Source organism: Podarcis tiliguerta (assembly GCF_965153285.1).
Source record: "Podarcis tiliguerta genome assembly, chromosome: 6".
Lineage (NCBI taxonomy): Eukaryota > Metazoa > Chordata > Lepidosauria > Squamata > Lacertidae > Podarcis > Podarcis tiliguerta.
This window is the reverse complement of record NC_139539.1, coordinates 6,155,982-6,175,171: the sequence shown is the minus strand read 5'-3', so window position 1 is coordinate 6,175,171 and position 19,190 is coordinate 6,155,982. Positions and strand designations below refer to the sequence as shown.

The 19,190-nt window shown below is 49.5% G+C and overlaps 1 protein-coding gene across 4 annotated transcripts in view; it reads left to right on the top strand.

Annotated features, from left to right (window-relative positions):
- UCKL1 (uridine-cytidine kinase 1 like 1) overlaps positions 1 to 18,605 on the top strand; it is a 72,509-nt gene extending 53,904 nt beyond the window's left edge. For 2 of the 4 annotated variants that reach the window (XM_083447455.1, XM_083447457.1), the window contains exons 8-15: positions 5,526 to 5,545; positions 9,546 to 9,644; positions 10,058 to 10,151; positions 11,680 to 11,742; positions 14,530 to 14,652; positions 15,821 to 15,928; positions 16,650 to 16,806; positions 18,227 to 18,605. In XM_083447455.1, coding sequence (XP_083303581.1) covers positions 5,526 to 5,545; positions 9,546 to 9,644; positions 10,058 to 10,151; positions 11,680 to 11,742; positions 14,530 to 14,652; positions 15,821 to 15,928; positions 16,650 to 16,806; positions 18,227 to 18,303 — 741 coding nt within the window. In that variant the 3' untranslated portion in view covers positions 18,304 to 18,605. Of the gene's footprint in view, positions 1 to 515; positions 533 to 5,525; positions 5,546 to 9,545; positions 9,645 to 10,057; positions 10,152 to 11,679; positions 11,743 to 14,529; positions 14,653 to 15,820; positions 15,929 to 16,649; positions 16,807 to 18,226 lie in introns of all 4 variants that reach the window. The other 2 variants (XM_083447456.1, XM_083447458.1) reach the window with 1 other exon arrangement.
- Positions 18,606 to 19,190: the final 585 nt, after the last annotated feature.

Below are 19,190 nucleotides of genomic sequence, written 5' to 3'. Positions count from 1 at the left end.
TTTTAAATTCTAGGGCTAAATCATACCAGGCAATTCTGAAGCTGCTCTTACCAGTTTGGGGTTCAGGTGTATTGTCCCCCTTCTGTTTTCTCCCCACCACATACACTTTGTTTAAAAAAAAACCCTTTAAATCTCGCAGAGACACCATAGGTAATATTAGATTTGAGCGAAATCCTAAACCCGATTAAATATGTACGCTTCTTTTGGCGGGGGGGGGGGGGACCTGCCAGACGTGGCGGTATTTGGGAAACGTAGTTGCGTGCTTAGTTGTGGCAGCTTTGCAAAGCGGCCTCCCCCCCCCCCCAAGAGAGCTGCCCCCTGAGCAAAGCTGAAATCGCAGCGGGTGCTTTTTAAAAATAATAATAATAAAGATGCTAACTGCTCCAAGTGCTGTGAATCCCGGGAAAACATGTCTCCCTGTGTTTTTATTTCCCTTTTTGCCTCTTAACGCCCTGCTGGTGTTTCCACTGTTTTAACACGGGGTTTGCTCGCTGTTCTTTGTGTTGCCGCGGCAGAGAGAACTCAGCGTCAGGTAAGGGCTCCTCCTAACTGTCTCCCTCTCTGTGTGCCCTCCTTTTTCTGTCTGCAAGGACAAAAATGCATCTTAATACCCAGTGCTGCTAAGCCGGCTGTTTGCTGAGGCTGTGTGTTTGTGTGTGTGTGTGTGTGCACGCGTATTTGTGTGTTTAAACATTCCTGCAGAATGGTCACCGGATACACGCGCAGAGATGTGATGGTGAGGGAGCAAGGGCCATCACTTATCTGCGTTATTGCAGAATCACAGAGTTGGGAGGAAACCTGAGGCTCATCTAGACCAACACCCCCCCCCCCGGCAATGCAGGGATATGCAGCCGTCCCTCACAGGGATTGCTGCCCCCTGTCCCTGCACGACAAGGCCCTCAGGTTCTGCGTTGAAGTGCTCTTGCAGTCCACTTGGTGAGGATGGTTGGTCCTGTGATAAGAATTTTAAGGTTTCCGCCTGGCTTGACCCAGCCCACCTCCCGAAACAGAAAGGAGCCTTTTCAGGGGGAGAATCGGGGAGCGCAGGTAATAATAATAATAATAATAATAATAATAATAATAATAATAATAGTTTGTTCTCTATACCCGCCCCCATCTGACTGGGTTTCTCCAGCCACTCTGGGCGGCTCCCAACAAAATAAACACGTTGTTGATAAAAGATCAAACATTAAAAACTTCCCTGAACTTCCCTGAACAGGGCTGCCATCAGATGTCTTCTAAAAGTCAGGTGGTTGTTTATTGGCATCTGGTGGGAGGGTGCCACCACCGAGAAGGCCCTCTGCCTGGTTCCCTGAAATCTCACTTCTCGCAGGGAGGGAACCGCCAGAAGGCCCTCGGAGCTGGACCTCTGTGTCTGGGCTGAACAATCAGGGTGGAGATGCTCCTTCATACAGGACCGAGGCCGTTTGGGGCTTTAAAGGTCAGCACAACACTTTGAATTGTGCCCAGAAACGTACTGGGAGCCAATGTAGGTCTTTCAGGACTGGTGTTATATGGTCTCCGCGGCCGCTCCCAGTCACCTGCCTAGCTGTTGCATTCTGGAATAGTTCAATTTCTAGGTCACCTTCAAAGATAGCCCCACATAGAGCGCATTGCAGTAGTCCATGTTTGGGGCTTCAGCTTGCTACCACGAATATGGGAAGCTGTACTGAGTCAGACCAATTGTCCTTCTAATTTAGCACTGCCTATGCCAGCTAGCAAGGGACGCGGGTGGCGCTGTGGGTTAAACCACAGAGCCTAGGACTTGCTGATCAGAAGGACGGCAGTTCGAATCCCCTTGACGGGGTGAGCTTCCATTGCTCGGTCCCTGCTCCTGCCAACCTAGCAGTTCGAAAGCACGTCAAAGTGCAAGTAGATAAATAGGTACCACTCCGGCGGGAAGGTGAACAGTGTTTCCGTGCGCTGCTCTGGTTCGCCAGAAGCGGCTTAGTCATGCTGGCCACATGACCTGGAAGCTGTACGCCGGCTCCCTCGGCCAGTAAAGCAAGATGAGTGCCGCAACCCCAGAGTCGGCCACGACTGGACCTAATGGTCAGGGGTCCCTTTCCCTTTACCTATGCCAGCTAGCAACAACCCTTGAGGGTTTCAGTCAGGGGTCTTTCTCAGTCCCCCATGGAGACATAACTGGGGTTGGGTTTGGGACCTTCCCTTGAGCCACGCCCCCCCCATCCCTGCCTGACAACCCTCCCCTCTTTCGGCCCCCACTGCCCCTCATATCCCCCAGTCTCTCCACAAACCTGAGCCTGCAGTCACCCATTGGCCATTTCATGCTGTTTGGTAAAGGGACCCCTAACCATTAGGTCCATTCGTGGCCGACTCTGGGGTTGCGGCGCTCATCTCGCTTTATTGGCCAAGGGAGCCGGCGTACAGCTTCCGGGTCATGTGGCCAGCATGACTAAGCCGCTTCTGGCCAACCAGAGCAGCGCACGGAAACGCCATTTACCTTCCCGCCGGAGCGGTACCTATTTATCTACTTGCACTTTGACGTGCTTTTGAACTGCTAGGTTGGCAGGAGCAGGGAGCGAGCAACGGGAGCTCATCCCGTCGCGGGGATTCGAACCGCCGACCTTCTGATCAGCAAGCCCTAGGCTCTGTGGTTTAACCCACAGCGCCACCTGCGTCCCTGTTTATGCTGTTCGAGTTACCAGCTAATTGGGGAGGTCCAGAACATCTCCGTTCCCGACGAAGAATAGAATTGCTGGGAGGGAGCAGTTAGAAAGCGTTTAAATAATTGGAGCCCAGCCGAATAGAAGAGACAACTTCTCTTTCTGCTTTCTCCACACACACACACACATTTTTCTATATGTCTGGAAATGCTTTTCTGAAAGAAGAAGAAAAAGTTTTTAGGAGACGGTGTTCCAGAAATAGATCCCTCCCCTTGGATCTGCCACGCCTTACCTCAGCTCTGAGCCTTGATCCCCTCAAGGCGCCTGGGGGCACAGTAGCCCCCACATCTTGGAAATGTCAAGCCACTTCAAGGCTGCCCTCCTCCGCGTTTGAAAAACCTCAGCTGGGCTGCGCTCCTTCCTCTCCCTTCCTCTGTCTTCTCGCTTTTTCTCTTGTCTGCTTCCTGTTTGATTCTGATAGAGCTCAATGAAAGGCACCGGTGACATTTACCGCCCCGCCTGCTTTTTTTGTGGGGATTTGTGTGTGTCTTTTGAGCTGGTCACCCGGCCTTTTTGAAGGGTTTTTGTTCTCCGGGGAAGAAGGCTGAGGAGGAGGAGGAGCAGAAGATTTGGTTTCCAAATGCGAGACTTAATTTTTTAAAAAATAGATGAACGAGGAAAGGGAAAAGACCAAAAAAAGAAAGACAGACACCATCCGCTTAAGGCTGCTTATCAGTTTTTTCCACTACCGGTCAGACACAGCAAAGAGGTGGCAGGAAGCGCCGAATACCTGTGTAAAATTCAGGGGCGAAAGGAGGGAGAGGCAGAACCTCCTCTGCAAAGAAAGGCGACCGCTTTAGACGTGATAGACGTTCTTAACGCATGGAAAAGGGAAAGAGGAAAGACTTTCTCTTTCATAACGTCAGGCCTCGACCTCCAATAAAGCTGTATGTTGGAAGAGTCAGGGCAGATAAAACAACGCTGTCCAGGGTTGTAAAGACTGCAGAGAGAATAATTGGGTGCACTCTTCCCACCTTGGATCAAATCTATGCTTCCAGGTGCCATAAGAAAGCTGCAGAGATAGCGCAGGATAGTGCGCACCCCGGAAATGATCCCTTTCAGCTTCTGCCTTCTGGAAGAAGGTACAGGGTTATAAAGACTAGGACTAGGGAAACAGTTTCTACTCAAATGCGATTTTGGTTTTAAACACATTGTAAGGAGTCTGTATGGGAGTATATTGTATTTTAAAATGGGGTGTCAGAGTTTTTAGGGGCTAACCAGGCTGGGATAGCTGGGGTAGCAGGCTTGTTGGTTTTTGAATGTCCTTTGTAGATTTTTCAATTTCGTTGTTCTGTATGGGACAGTGACAATAAAGATTACAGTATCGTAAAAGAAAGCACTTCTTCACACAGCTAAACTGTGGAACTCCCTGCCACAGGAGGGCAGTGATGGCCACTAACTTGGATGGCATTAAGAAAGGACAGATTCATGGAGGAGGGGGGTGTTGGTGGCTACAAGCCATGGTGGCTGTATTCTGTTTTCGTGGTCGGAGGCAGCAATTCTTCTGAGAAACAGTTACTGGGGAACACAGGACAGGGAGAGGGCTAGAAACCTGCTTGTTGGTTTCCCACAAGCATCTGGTTGGCCGCTTTTGAAAACAGGATGCTGGACATCATCATCATCATCATCATCATCATCATCATAATTTATTTATACCCCGTGCATCTGGATGGGTTTCCCCAGCCACTCTGGGCAGCTTCCAACTGAATATTAAAAACAATACAGCATCAGACATTAAAATCTTCACTAAATGGGGGCGCCTTCAGTTGTCTTTTAAAAGTAAAATAGTTGTTTATTGCCTTGACATCTGCTGGGAGGGCGTTCCACAGGGCAGGTGCCACTACCGAGAAGGCCCTCTGCCTGGTTCCCTGTAACCTCACTTCCTGCAGGAAGGGAACCGCCAGAAGGCCCTCGGCGCTGGACCTCAGTGTGCGGGCTGAACAATGGGGGTGGAGACGCTCCTTCAGGTCTACTGGGCCGAGGCCATTTAGGGCTTTAAAGGTCAGCACCAACACTTTGAATTGTGCTCAAAAACGTACTGGGAGCCAGTGAAGATCTTTCAGGACCGGTGTTACATGGTCTCGGCGGCCGCTCCCAGTCACCAGCTTAGCTGCCGCATTCTGGATTAGTTTCTAAGTCACCTTCAAAAGTAGCCTCATGTAGAGCGCATTGCAGTAGTCCAAGCAGGAGATAACTACATGGGCCACTGGCTTGATCCTGCAGGCTCTTCTTGGGTTCTGAACATTCTTTCCGTTTTAACACACTCGCTACTGGGTTATTTTAATAAAGCAGACCTCCAAATGCGATGTTATTTTGGCAGTAATGGCCCTGAATCACCGAGAAGGCGCTTGATACACTTGAGAGGTTCTTATGGGAGAATTCCCTGAGTTACAGCTTCTCCCAACTCTTGCAGAAGTTGACATCTCTGCCCTGTCCAATCCTTCAGAGGCTGTGCCAGAAAACACCCTGTGAGACTTAAGTTGGTGTGGGAGCGGGCAAGGTTTGGTAAGGACCAGCCTGAGGGCCACATGACCTTGCAGGCAACCTCCCAGGGGCCGCATGTGATGAATTCCATGCCAAAGCTAGGCGTTCCTACTCCTCTCCACCCAGCCATACAAATGATTTTGTTGCAGGTCAAGGATTCTGCATCCAGGCAAAAGAGATGCAAGATGCTTTTCCAGGGCAAATCCCCCACCCCTTTCTAAAAATTAAGTGCTCTTATTTCCCTGCTTTATTTTCTCTTCCCTCCCTCTTTGGTTATCCGTGTCTCTCTGTGTGTTTGGTTGTCTGTTACCTGCTTGGCTCATCCCTGAACTACAACTCCCATCTGATGAACAGAGGAAACTCCGCTGGGATATGTGAGGATCAAATTGCACCCTCCAACTTACTGTTTCCTTTTTTCTTTTGGTTTGGTTTGAATACTAAATCGAGTGTCAAGCTTTTGCCAAAGTCTAGGTTTAGGCCTGCATGATGAGGAATCTACCGTGTGGGACGGCGCACCCCCTATAGCGGGGGTATCTTTTTAATTAAGAAAGTTATATACCTCCACCCCCACCCCCCAGCTATAAGCCACTGGGAGGTGTTGGGATACTGCCAGGGAGACAAGGTCCATCATGACTCCATGTCGTCTCCGGACGTCCATCGATCTCCCACAGACACGCAGTATCAGCAATTAGCGACACGAGCTCCAGAAATAGCTTGCCACATTCCAGAGCCGTGCACGCTCTGTCAGCAGATAATGCACAGCGAAAGATGCAGTCAGGAGAGCATTATTTACAAGTTTATTTCTGCGTTGATCAGAACAAAGAAAAACATGACTGCCTGCTTCAGAGTTCCGGCAGAGAGAGAGAGAGAAACGAAAGCAAAGACACAACAGAAACATCCTGTGAAAACAGGAAATGCGCAGACTCTGTGACTCACAAAGCCTGCTCCCTTTTAAGGTGGAACGGAAATATCCTAACAGGAGGTTTATAGCATAATGAGCAACTTAACATACGAGACAGCTGGGTAGTCCCGTAGTACCCAGGATATAAGGCGTGGGGCAGAAATTCAGTCTGGGTCACATGTCAATGCAAACCCATCCCAATTTGCGCTTCCCCAAACCATCTATGAACTGGAGCACAGCCTTCCTTTTGCCAGGAGGGTGTACTATTATTATCGATTTGCTAATTGCCTCCTGAACAACCATCTCAGGGCAATGTACAACAAAGACAATTAAGAACAGATGAGAACACAAAAACAGCAGAAACAACAATAACAACAAAACAGTCTTGAGGGATCAAGCAGCTGTCGCTCATTAAGCTGAATCAAGGCCCTCCCCCCCCCTCCCCAAGCTGTTCTATGACTGTTTTATCCCAATGCAATTGGCATTGGGACCATGGCATGGATGGAGGGAGTATTTCACAGAATAATCGAAATGTTATATTGGAAGGGATCCTGAGCATCGTCCAGTCTAACCCCTCGCAATGGAGGAATGAATCTTTAAACTCCCCCCCCCCTTTTTCACTATGGTCCTAGTAAATACCCCCTAACAGTTACTTGTTCTGGAAGGGAAGCTTCTGTTGGCTTCTATTTGGGGATTAAAAAAATATTAATCAGGGGTGCAGCATTGAGGGATAAACTGTTCCTCTACCTCCCAATACGGTCCCAATGCAGATCAGGGTCTCCCGCGGTTGCTATTTTAAAAATCCTTTAGTAGAAACAAATTCACACACACACACACACAAAAGCAAATAAGTAATGAAGGAGTTGACAACATGGCGCCCGTGGGCACAAGGGCTCCCTTGAGATCTTCCGCCAGAACCCTTGAAAAGTCCATAGATCTGAGACTCTTTCTAGCTCCTTGCTAAGCATTCATACAGCTCCGTACCATCTCCCTGACTCCTGGTTAACCCTCTTCCATTCGACTGGCTTGTGGTTGGTTCTCTGTTTGCGTGTGCACCTCTTTCTCCTGGACCCAAAACTGGCAAGGCACAAACCTTTAACCAGCTTCTTTTTTGCGTGTGCATGTTTTAATGTTCCTCTTTTCCCCCACTCGCCCTGAATTAAGGCTCGCGTGTGTGAGTCTGCGAGCGGAAAGGATCTCCATAAGGCCCTTTGTCCATCCTAACCAACCACACAGACACAGGGGACACAAAAAGCCTGGCGTTGAACAAATAAAGGGTGTCCTAATTAGAACCTCCTTCCTCTTCCTCCTCCAAGCTGCTAGCTAAGCTGCCGGCCGCTCCTCAAAACCACCAGTTTGTCATTCAGATGTGACTCATCCTGACCCTTTTATTCCTCCAACGACTAAGGAAGCTGGGCCCCAGTTTTCATTTTGGCAATGAAGCTTTGTCCTTCGCCCCACCACCTGCAGGAGACAGAAATCCACCCCTTAGGCTGTTTTGAAATAATAATAATAATAATAATAATAATAATAATAATAATAATAATAATAAATTATTTATACCCTGCCCATCTGGCTGGGTTTCCCCAGCAGAATATTAAAATACAATAGTCTATTAAACATTAAAAGCTTCCCTAAACAGGGCTGCCTTCAGATGTCTTCTAAAATTCTAGTAGTTGTTTTTCTCTTTGACATCTGGTGGGAGGGCGTTCCACAGGGCGGGTGCCACCACTGAGAAGGCCCACTGCCTGCTTCCCTGTAACTTGGCTTCTCGCAGCGAGGGAACCACCAGAAGGCCCTCAGCGCTGGACCTCAGTGTCCGGGCAGAACGATGGGGGTGGAGACGCTCCTTCAGATATACTGGACCGAGGCCGTTTAGGGCTTTCAAGGTCAGCACCAACACTTCGAATTGTGCCCAGAAACGTACTGGGAGCCAGTGTAGGTCTTTCAAGACCGGTGTTATGTGGTCTCAATGGCCGCTCCCAGTCACCAGTCTTTTTATCTATCTGCCATCCATCTATCTATCTAATTTATATCCCGCCCCTCGTCCCAAAGGATGCCAGTGCCCTGACCCCACAGTCGGAGGCAGCAATATTCTGAAACCCAGTTGCTGGAAACCAAAGGAGGGGAGAGTCGGTCCTGTGGTTGGATCCCTGGGCAGGATTCCCAGAGGCATCTGGCTGGACACTGTGAGATCAGGATCCTGGACCAGATGGTCCCTGGCCCTGATCTGGCAGGTTCTCCTTGGTTCCGCCCTGCCCAACCTCCGGTGTCAAGTTCAGCCACGGCTCCCTGCTAAGCGCTGCCGATAACTTACTCAAGAGAGGTGGCCGGGAGTGAGATTTGTGGGGATGATTAGGGAGGCAGGAGATTATATATTATTTCATGATATCCTTCCTAACTTGCACCAGCAAGTTCCATATTCTAGCAGAGCTCCAAACATCCCCCTTTTTAAATTACGCAGCGATCAGCTTGTTGCTGACTCATCTAAGTCTTAGTATTAAAAGATTCCTACCTGGTAAAATCCCTCTTAAAAAGAATAAACACAAGAATCTGATTAACGTTAATATAAAAGTAGTTTACTCACAGATTCATTCAGGTTCACAGACATGTCCCTGAAGGCAGGCTTAGGTTACATAACAACTAGAACTATTCCATATAGAAGTTAGTCCCAAGTGACTGCAACTAAGCAGTCACTTCTCCAAACACACAGCAACGTACAAAATGGAAAACACACAGTGATCAGAACGTGGAGGCCATGTGGTTCTCCATGCTAGTACAACAGACCACCCCCTCTTCAAGTCACATGCAGTGGAAGTCTGTCCCAGCTCAGGAGGAAACAGGAAGTCTTCTCCCGAGTGGTACAAAACATCCCCTAACATGTCCACTGTAGGAACGTTGTAAGGTAAAGGGACCCCTAACCATTAGGTCCAGTCGCAGACGACTCTGGGGTTGTGGCACTCATCTCACTTTACTGGCTGAGAGAGGCAGAGTTTGTCTGCAGACAGCTTCCAGGTCATGTGGCCAGCATGACTAAGCCGCTTCTGGCAAACCAGAGCAGCGCACAGAAACGCCGTTTACCTTCCCTCCAGAACGGTACCTATTTATCTACTTGCACTTTGACGTGCTTTCGAACTGCTAGGTTGGCAGGAGCAGGGACCGAGCAACGGGAGCTCACCCTGTTGTGGGGATTCGAACCGCCGACCTTCTGATCGGCAAGCCCTAGGCTCTGTGGTTTAGACCACAGCGCCACCTGCATAAGAATGTTGTACTGGACTGTAATTTTACATCCCACAAGACTCCCTTCCCCATTGAGCCTGTCCATGGGGTGTTTTAGCCATGGCGAAAGGTCTGTGTGGTTTGTTCGGATGAGGAAAGCAGTGGGATCTTTGGGGTGGCTTCTCTGGCTGGGGGAGGAAGCAGCACTTCCCCAAGAACCCTTTAACGACTTTAATTCTCCTCTTTTTCTTCAGGGCAGCACTGGCCTCGGCCCACCAATGCCACCCTCTCCCCAAGACTCTCAGTGTGCTGAAGAACACCCCGCAGGTGAAAGGCATGCACACAATCATCCGGTGAGTTGGGTGCCTTCTTCCAAGTTCTTTTCAGCACCACGGAGAGCTCCTGGCGAGCCGCTTGCTCCATTGAGAGCAGGAAGCAAACTGTTGCCTGTTGAGCATCCGCCTCCAGACCCCCCTTTCCTGTGCTCTGCCACACAAGTGACAAGAAAGGAGAGTTTGACAAAACATCTGGAAGAACTTTCTGACAGTAAGAGCAGTTTGACAGGGGAACCGTCTCCCTCGGGAGGTTGTGGACTCCGCTTCCTTGGAGGCTTTTAAGCAGAGGTTGGGTGGCCATTTGTCATGGATAATTTAGCTGAGATTACAGCATTGCAGGGGGTTGGACTAGATGACCCTCGGGTCCCTTCCAACTCTTATAATTCTATGAACCTAATGCCTTCCTTCTCTCCTCTTCGTTACCCTTTCAGGGACAAGGAGACAAGTCGGGATGAGTTTATCTTCTACTCCAAACGGCTGATGCGTCTCCTGATTGAGCATGCCCTGTCCTTCCTGCCTTTCCAGGTAGGCTGATCAAAGCATTCTTCCAAACCACGGGTAGGCAAACTAAGGCCCGGAGGCAGGATCTGGCCCAATCACCTTCTAAATCCGGCCTGCGGACAGTACGGGAATCAGCGTGTTTTTACATGAGTAGATTGTGTGCTTTTATTTAAAATGCATCTCTGGGTTATTTGTGGGGCATAGAAATTCATTTCCCCCCCAAAAATATAGTCTGGCCCCGCCCCCCACAGAGGGACAGTGGACCGGCCCCCTGCTGAGAAAGTCTGCTGACCCCTGTTCCAAAGCATGGCTGAGTTGAAAGGGATCAGGATTCTTTTGAAAGAGGATCCCGTGTTTTGGGGTGATTTGTCGCAGCATCATTGGTAGGGAGTAGGCAGTGTGCTCATTTTGCATCCTTTTCATTGGTTGGGATCACCCATGTGACCTCTAGAAGAGGCATTGCCCTCACTCAAAATGGCGCCCATCTGCCCTTAAGTAACAGGTGCTGGCCGCCAAATCTGATTGGTTGCATTATATTGCAATGTTGCCTCCAGTGCATAATCACTTGAGGGAAATAAAGGTAAAGGTACCCCTGCCCGAACGGGCCAGTCTTGACAGACTCTAGGGTTGTGCGCCCATCTCGCTCAAGAGGCCGGGGGCCAGCGCTGTCCGGAGACACTTCCGGGTCACGTGGCCAGCGTGACAAAGCTGCATCTGGCGAGCCAGCACAGCACACGGAAACGCCGTTTACCTTCCCGCTAGTAAGCGGTCCCTGTTTATCTACTTGCACCCGGGAGTGCTTTCGAACTGCTAGGTTGGCAGGCGCTGGGACCGAGCAACGGGAGCGCACCCCGCTGCGGGAATTCGAACCGCCGACCTTTCAATCGGCAAGCCCTAGGCGCTGAGGCTTTTACCCACAGCGCCACCCGCGTCCCTTGAGGGAAATACAGAGGGGCTAATGGCTGATTTGGCACCAGATTGGGAGGCAGGGAGGTTATTTGTGAACAGCATCAAACAGCTATGAGAAAAGCAGAGTTGGGGGGCTTTGGGGGAATGAGGTTTTCCCCACCTGAAATCATGGATTTCAAACTAGAAGGTGGACCTGGAAAAAGTTCCGTTCAGCCCTAAATCTAAGAAGAAAATTCGAGGGCAGGCGATGCCACAAACGGAGTGGTATTCAGGTCCAGAGATGAGTTTTCTTCTCTCGCTGAACACAGTTTAAAGAAGCAATATCAGGCTAAACTTAATTATCCTCCAAAAGTGACCTTCTTGCTCATAAAATCCTCTTGAACCTCACCCCCTCTCTCTGCACCCTTTTTGTGGCCTGGGAAGAGAGCTGGATAGAAATGGTTTCAGGGATGGGCGCTTGCATTCTGCCCTAAGGAAACCTGGATTTGCAGCCTGCATAAGTTGTTTTTTTTTCAATGCACATGTCTGTTTGTTTTGCGTAATTTATTCTGCTTTTCTGCCACTGATGAGCTCCGTACTTCTCACTTGGACTCTGTCCCTGCCCAAATTCCATATTAATTCCTGTGTGCCGTTGCCTTTCCAGACCTGCACAGTTCAGACCCCGCAAGGGCAGGACTATGAAGGCCGAAATTACAGTGGGAAGCAAGTAAGTGTCGCCGGCAGAGGATTCTCAAAGCAGAGTCCGGAGAAAACCAGGGGTGTGTGAAACCTGCTCCTGTTTTGATCCACAGTTCCAGCTTTCTGCATGTGGCATCTTCTATTTGGGACGAATCTTAGCTCTCTCTTTTTGCATTGCGGTGTTTTGAGGGGGATATTTGCTGAAGCCTTTGACAGGTGCTGTGTTCGCAGTCACTCCTGCGCCTGTCGGTGTTACAATAGTGACCCCTGGGTTTCTATATCTGCACATTCAGTAGTTTTCAATAACTTGGAGCTTTTGGACAGCTTTCTCCTAAAAATAGCACACATCTGGGTCTGAGCATCCTTGAGTCTGGTGCACCTGGAGAGTGTTGGAACCGTGGGATGGAAAGCCAGCTGGCTTGGCCCCAGCCGGATCGTGTCCCTTCTCAGCCTTGCCATTTTGGAGATCCATCAGTCATCCTCCTAAGACTTTCGTCTGTGACTCATTCTTCTGTGCATGCAACAGCACACATTTCTCAGCAAACACACAACAGATCAGGCCCGAGGCGTGGATACTATACTAAACTACGCATTTATGATACATAAATCAGGACAAAGAAAAACATGGCTTCTCTCCTTGTCGTTCTTCTCAGAGGGAGAGAAAACAAAAGCAATACAGAGCGGATGTTCCGCTCACGGGACTCCAGCAATCTGTGCTGGAATGTGAACAGACATGTGACATGTAACAATCCCACATATCTGCAGCAAAGGGTGGAATGGAATTCCCAACTAAACCTGAGACATAACCCAAAAGGAAAGAACAGGCCCAGTTTCTGTTGAGAAGACACCAACGACTGAAGGAAGCAAGAGGAGAATGTAGCAAGAAAAAGGTTTTCTGCTGTTTAAAAGATTTTTTTTCTAATTGATTAATTGCCTAGCTTCACTCAGTTTAAAATTAATTAACTGATTCAATTCAAATGCAATTGGTATCACTTTAATAAAGGCTCTTTTTCCAGGATCCTGAAAAAGAGGGATAATTTATCGGAGAACAGCTGGGTGGGATGACAAACTCCCACCGAGTCTTCCTGAAAAACATTGGTGTTGGTTTTTTAAAAAAGGAATAATTCTTGAGAATGCTTGGGAGTGAAGCGGTGGGGAGATTTCAGCGTTTGATCAAGTATTCTTAGAGGAAAACACACACACAAAAAGCCACACTAGGTAAAAAAAGGTAAAGGATCCCTGGACGGTTAAGTCCAGTCAAAGGTGAATATGGGGTTGTGGTGCTCATCTCGCTTTCAGGCCGAGGGAGCCGGCGTTTGTCCACAGACAGCTTTCCAGGACTAAACTGCTACTGGTGCACGGAGGACTGTGACAAGTGCCAGAGCGCATGGAAACAGCATTTACCTTCCTGCCGCAGCGGTACCTATTTATCTACTTGCACTGGTGTGCTTTCGAACTGCTAGGTTGGCAGGAGCTGGGACAGAGCAACGGGAGCTCACCCCTTCGCGGGGATTCGAACCGCCAACCTTCCAGTCGGCAAGCCCAAGAGGATCAGTGGTCTAGACCACAGCGCCAACCACATCCCTTAACAAACCCACACTACCAGAGGGTGAAGCATGCACTGACAATTCTTGCCAGGGATCATGGGACTGCCGTTTCCCCTGCCTCCCAACTCAATGTAGAAGGCAGAGTAACTCCAAGTACCCACCTTGCCGGCAGGAAACGACTGTCCTGGGGAAATTGTACTATCCTGCAGCCTGATTTCCACTTAACTGAATGGAAAGAGCTCTCCTGTCTCTGGCAAGCCCACCTCCCCACCAGCTACCCCCTCCCTTCTCAAATGAAAGAAGCTTTCTACTTGGAAAGGGTTTGGAACTTGCAGGCCCACTTTATGAATGAATCCCATTTCAAACTGAACCTCGTCTAGACCCACTTTGAAATAGAGCAGAGCTCTATTTCAGCTCACTCATTTGTCTAAGGCGGGCATGAACACAACTCCACAGAACTTCGCCAGAAAACGGAAGAACAAGGCAGCGACTCCTTTGTATTCATTTATGACAAACGACACTGCCTGATCAGCTGGAGGTGATTTTTTTTTACTTAGCCCAGCCACGTTCTAAGAAATGCAGAATGGTGAGATAGAAGAAGAAGAGGAAGAAAAGTTTGGATTTGATATCCTGCTTTATCACTACCCTAAGGAGTCTCAAGGGGATGATGGTGGCACTGTGGGTTAAGCCACAAAGCCTAGGGCTTGCCGATCAGAAGGTCGGTGGTTCGAATCCCCGCATCGGGGTGAGCTCCCGTTGCTCGGTCCCTGCTGTTGCCAAGCTAGCAGTTCGAAAGCACGTCAAAGTGCAAGTAGATAAATAGATACTGCTCTGGCGGGAAGGTAAACGGCGTTTCCGTGCGCTGCTCTGGTTCGCCAGAAGCGGCTTAGTCATGCTGGCCACATGACCCAGAAACTGTCTGCCGGCTCCCTCGGCCAATAAAGCGAGATGAGCGCCACAACCCCAGAGTCGGCCACGACTGGACCTAATGGTCAGCAGTCCCTTTACCTTTAAGGAGTCTCAAAGCGGCTAACAATCTCCTTTTCCCTTCCTCCCCCTCAACAAACACTCTGTGAGGTGAGTGAGGCTGAGACTTCAGAGAAGTGTGACTAGCCCAGGGTCGCCCAGCAGCTGCATGTGGAGGAGCGGGGAAGTGAACCCGGTTCACCAGATTACGAGTTCACCGCTCTTAGCCACTACACCACACTGGCAGTAGAGAGCTGGAGGAATTATTCTTGCGGGTTTCCACCTTGTCCTCTGTCTTCCAGATTACTGGCGTGTCCATTTTGAGGGCTGGGGAGACCATGGAGCCAGCACTGCGGGCCGTCTGTAAGGATGTCCGGATCGGCACCATCCTCATCCAGACCAACCGGTATACAGGGGAGCCAGAGGTAAATGCCCAGGCCTGGTATGGTGCAAGGGCTTGGTAGTGGCCTGAGCTACTTGGCCACCTCTCTAGCGGTATCCCAAACCCTCAAAGCTCAAGGCATTGTTGCTCCGCACTGTGGGCCTGTTAATACGGTTATTGGTCGGTTTTGTGGCTTGTTATTTTATGATTTTAATGAGACTGAGTTTGGGGCGGTATCCGGCTAACGTGTCCTTCCAGTACAAGGATCTGTGCTCCTGCAAGAGAACTTCCCCTCCTTTCTGCCTTGCACCCCCTAAACCTGTTCCAGGGGCTCCCCCAACCCATCCAGAGCAGATTTGGGAAGGGCTTTGGGTGCGCATAGGGTGAAAGTTCTGTTGTGCAAGCATTACACTGATATTATTTGGATACCATTGTCAGTCTTTAATTCTGATATTTTTGTAACCCGTCCTGGGTTTTTGGTCAAGGGCTAGCTAGAAGTGGGTTGTGGCCAACTAAATTTTGGGTCTGCACCCATTGAAACGGATGCTTCCATTAATTTCAATGGGTCTACTCTGAGCATGACTTGCATTTGATACAACCCATTATTATTATTATTATTATTATTATTATTATTATTATTATACAGCATCTTGTTCTTTGGCAGCATAGTTCACGCTACTTTAAGAGGGCTGATGATGAGGAAGCAGAGTGATAACAAAGATATTTAAGCAGTTTTACTCGATAGATACAGGCCAGCCCAATGTCCTGTCCAGCTAGATCAAAGAGATCAGGTGGATATTGAAGGAGTCCATTAATTTTGTGTAGTCCATCCTTTGCCAGCTGAGTGTCCTTCAAATCTTTTGGACTACAATTCCCATCAGCCCAGCCACAATGGGCAGTGGTGTAGAGTGGGCATGATTAAAACTTAATATTGCCGACAATGCAATGCTTTGCAGCTTTCTCTGACCTAGAGCTTTCCAGAAGTTGTTGGCCAAAACACCTGGAGGACACTAGGTTTGGGGAAGACTGGCCTAGTCTATATCCACCTCTGGGCTCACTTGATGGTACTTGCCAACTTTTGTCTTGGGGGATGTGGGTGGCCACAGTGTGGGTGGCCCTATGCAAGGAATGAGCAGGGCAGTCCTGCTGGAGACACTTCACTGCCTGCTTGCCATCTCCGAACGCTCCCTTCCTCCTTCTCCCTTCTCCAGCTGCATTATCTGAGGCTTCCGAAGGACATCAGTGAAGATCACGTGATCCTCATGGACTGTACGGTCTCTACAGGAGCGGCAGCCATGATGGCTGTGAGGGTGTTGCTGGTAAGGGAGGCAGGTGGTGTGGGACCGCTTTGCCTTAGCTGTTGGGAGAGAAGGAAAGAGGCTGTTGGGAGGGAAGGGAAGAGGCTGTTGGGAGGGAGGGAAAGAGGCTGTTGGGAGAGAAGGGAAGAGGCTGTTGGGAGGGAAGCAAAGAGGCTGTTGGGAGAGAAGGGAAGAGGCTGTTGGGAGGGAGGGAAAGAGGCAGTTGGGAGGGAGGGAAAGAGGCTGTTGGGAGGGAGGAAAAGAGGCAGTTGGGAGGGAAGGGAAGAGGCAGTTGGGAGGGAGGGAAAGAGGCAGTTGAGAGGGAAGGGAAGAGGCAGTTGGGAGGGAGGGAAAGAGGCTGTTGGGAGGGAGGGAAAGAGGCTGTTGGGAGGGAGGGAAAGAGGCAGTTGGGAGGGAGGGAAAGAGGCAGTTGAGAGGGAAGGAAAGAGGCTGTTGGGAGGGAAGGGAAGAGGCTGTTGGGAGGGAAGGGAAGAGGTAACAGCTCTCCCCTCTGAACATTAGAAATGAAGGGAACAATGCTGAATATTTCATCTGACTGTCTGCCTGAAGCATAAGCTGGGTGTGGGAAAACCAGATGTTGCTGAACTACAATTCCCACCAGCCCTAGCAGGCACAGCCAGTGACCAGGGTTGTTGGGAGTTGTAGTTCCGTAACACCCAGAGGGCCAGAGGGCAAGCTGGGGAGTGAAACTAAATGGGCGAAACCCTCTTCTTTCTCTTAGGACCACGACGTCCCAGAGGACAAGATCTTCCTCCTCTCCCTGCTGATGGCCGAGATGGGCGTCCACTCTGTCGCTTACGCCTTCCCGCAGGTGAAGATCATCACGACCGCCGTGGACAAGAAAGTGAACGACCTCTTCCGCATCATCCCTGGTATTGGTGAGTGGCCAGAGTTAGGAGGTCCTGCCCCTGGTCTTGAGCCAGCGAAGCTTCTGAATGCCCGCTACTGGAATCCTCAAGAGGGGAGAGTTTCTCTTATGCTCAGATCCCAATTGTGTGTTTCCACTGTGAGAACAGGATGCTGGACTGGAGTGGCCAGCAACCAGCTCTTCCCTATGTTCTTACGGTTGTCGGATCCCTGGAAAAGCTTTTGAGTTTTTCATTCTCTGATGGCTCAGAGCTGCTTGCAAGCAATAATATAATTCCTAACCACCATCACTGATGCAGAAAATACGGGGTCGTTTCTTAGCATTGTGGTTTTTCCCCCCTAGCTGCAGACAGTTTGAATAAGGAAGGCATAGGCAAATTCAGCCCTCCATATGTTTTTTTGAGACTACAATTCCCATCATCCCTGACCACTGGTCCTGCTAGCTAGGGATGATGGGAGTTGTAGTCCCAAAACCTCTGGAGGGTCAAGTTTGCCTATGCCTGGAATAAGCCATCTGAAGGCAGCCCTGTGTAGGAAAGTTTTTTAATATTTGACGTTTTACTGTGGTCTTACAATTGTTGGAAGCCACCCAGAGTGGCTGCGGTAACTCAGTCAGATGGGTGGCATAGAAATGTAATAATAATAATAATAATAATAATAGTTGTAAAAACAAGAAAAATAATTCCAACCAGGGCAAACCAGTGAGTCCCACAAAGCAGACTTCTTTTCAGCATATGACAAAAGCCGGACAATGGAGATTCATCTCTGTGGGGAATTCCACCATTTAGGGTCTGCCTCAGAAAAAGCCCTCTGTGAGAGCCAGTGTGGTGTAGTGGTTAAGAGCAGTAGACTCCTAATCTGGTGAACCGGGTTCGCTTCCCCGCTCCTCCACATGCTGGGTGACCTTGGGCCAGTCACACTTCTTTGAAGTCTCTCAGCCCCACTCACCTCACAGAGTGTTTGTTGTGGGGGAGGAAGGGAAAGGAGAATGTTAGCCGCTTTGTGACTCCTTAAAGGGAGTGAAAGTCGGGATATCAAATCCAAACTCCTCCTCTTCTTCTTCTTCTTCTTCTTCTTCTTCTCCTCCTCCTCCTCCTCCTCCTCCTGGGCTAGCTTTCCCCACACTTCCGAGGGTGCTGGAAGTACCCAAGAGAGTCTCCTCTGCCAGATTTAACACCCGAGAAGTGGGCAAGGCTTCAAGCACGCTCCTGCCACCACCTTGAGAAGGTGGCAAATCTCTAGGATTTGCTGAACGTGCGTGAAACGGGTTGCAAGAATGAGAATCTAGGAGAAGGATTTGGGGATTTTTGCCAGATGGGAACGTTCTGGGCACATCTCTGAATAGCGCAGACACAGCTCAGCGTACTTCCTACGTGCACAAGGGTTTCTCGTTGCTCTTCCTAATTCCCGTTCCCTCCTGCCGCCCTCTAGGAAATTTTGGAGACCGATACTTTGGCACGGATGCGCCTCCCGACTGGAGTGATGAGGAAGACCTCCTGGACTCATAGCAAGCTCCTCTTTTGCAAAGGAACCACTCTGGAGGGAAAGAGGCTTCTGCACTGCACCTTAACCCCCCCAAAATACGCCCCCCAAACATTTGCAAAAAGACTATCGCACTGCACTACAGTTTTTTCTTACTCATCTTCCATCAGAGGCCGTGGCTGAGAGCATATTTTTTGGGAAAGGATGACGAGAGATGCTTGCTGCCTTTTTTTACGTGCTCAAGAGCGTTTCTGAGCCTAGAGGCAATGTATTTTAATTTAAAGATTTACTATAACTTATTTTATTAAAAAAAAGAGAGAATGTTTCAGCTAAGTTTCAAGTGTCTTGTTGACAACTGGTGTCAATCATGCCTGACTAACCCAGCAGTTCAACCATCTTTTGTGTTAAATAAGCCACAGACCTAGTGGCGTAGCGTGGAGGTTGCAGGGGGGGCCGGCCGCACCGGGCGCAACATCTGGGGGGCGCTCGCTCGCACTCGCAGCTCTCTGCCCCTACTAAAATCCACAGGTTAGGGGGCGCAAATTACTTGCCTTGCCCCGGGTGCTGACAACCCACGCTACGCCACTGCACAGACCCAACTTTTGTCTCCTGGTGAGACAGTAAAGGCAGCTAGTGAGCCTCATGGCTAAGTGGAGATTTGAACCCTGGACTCCCAGGTCCCAGTCCAACACTTTTAGCCACCAAACCAGCTCAACCTTTTTAAAAACGGTCTTATCCAGATGGGGGTAGCCCTTAGGAAAAAGAAGCATTGTGTCGTATGAGCCTTGCAGCTGCAATAGTTTATACAGGATATAAAATACAGTCATACCTTGGAAGCCAAACGCCTTGGTACTTGTATGTTTTCGCTCCCAAATGCCACAAACTCAGAAATACCGTATTTTTCATTCTATAG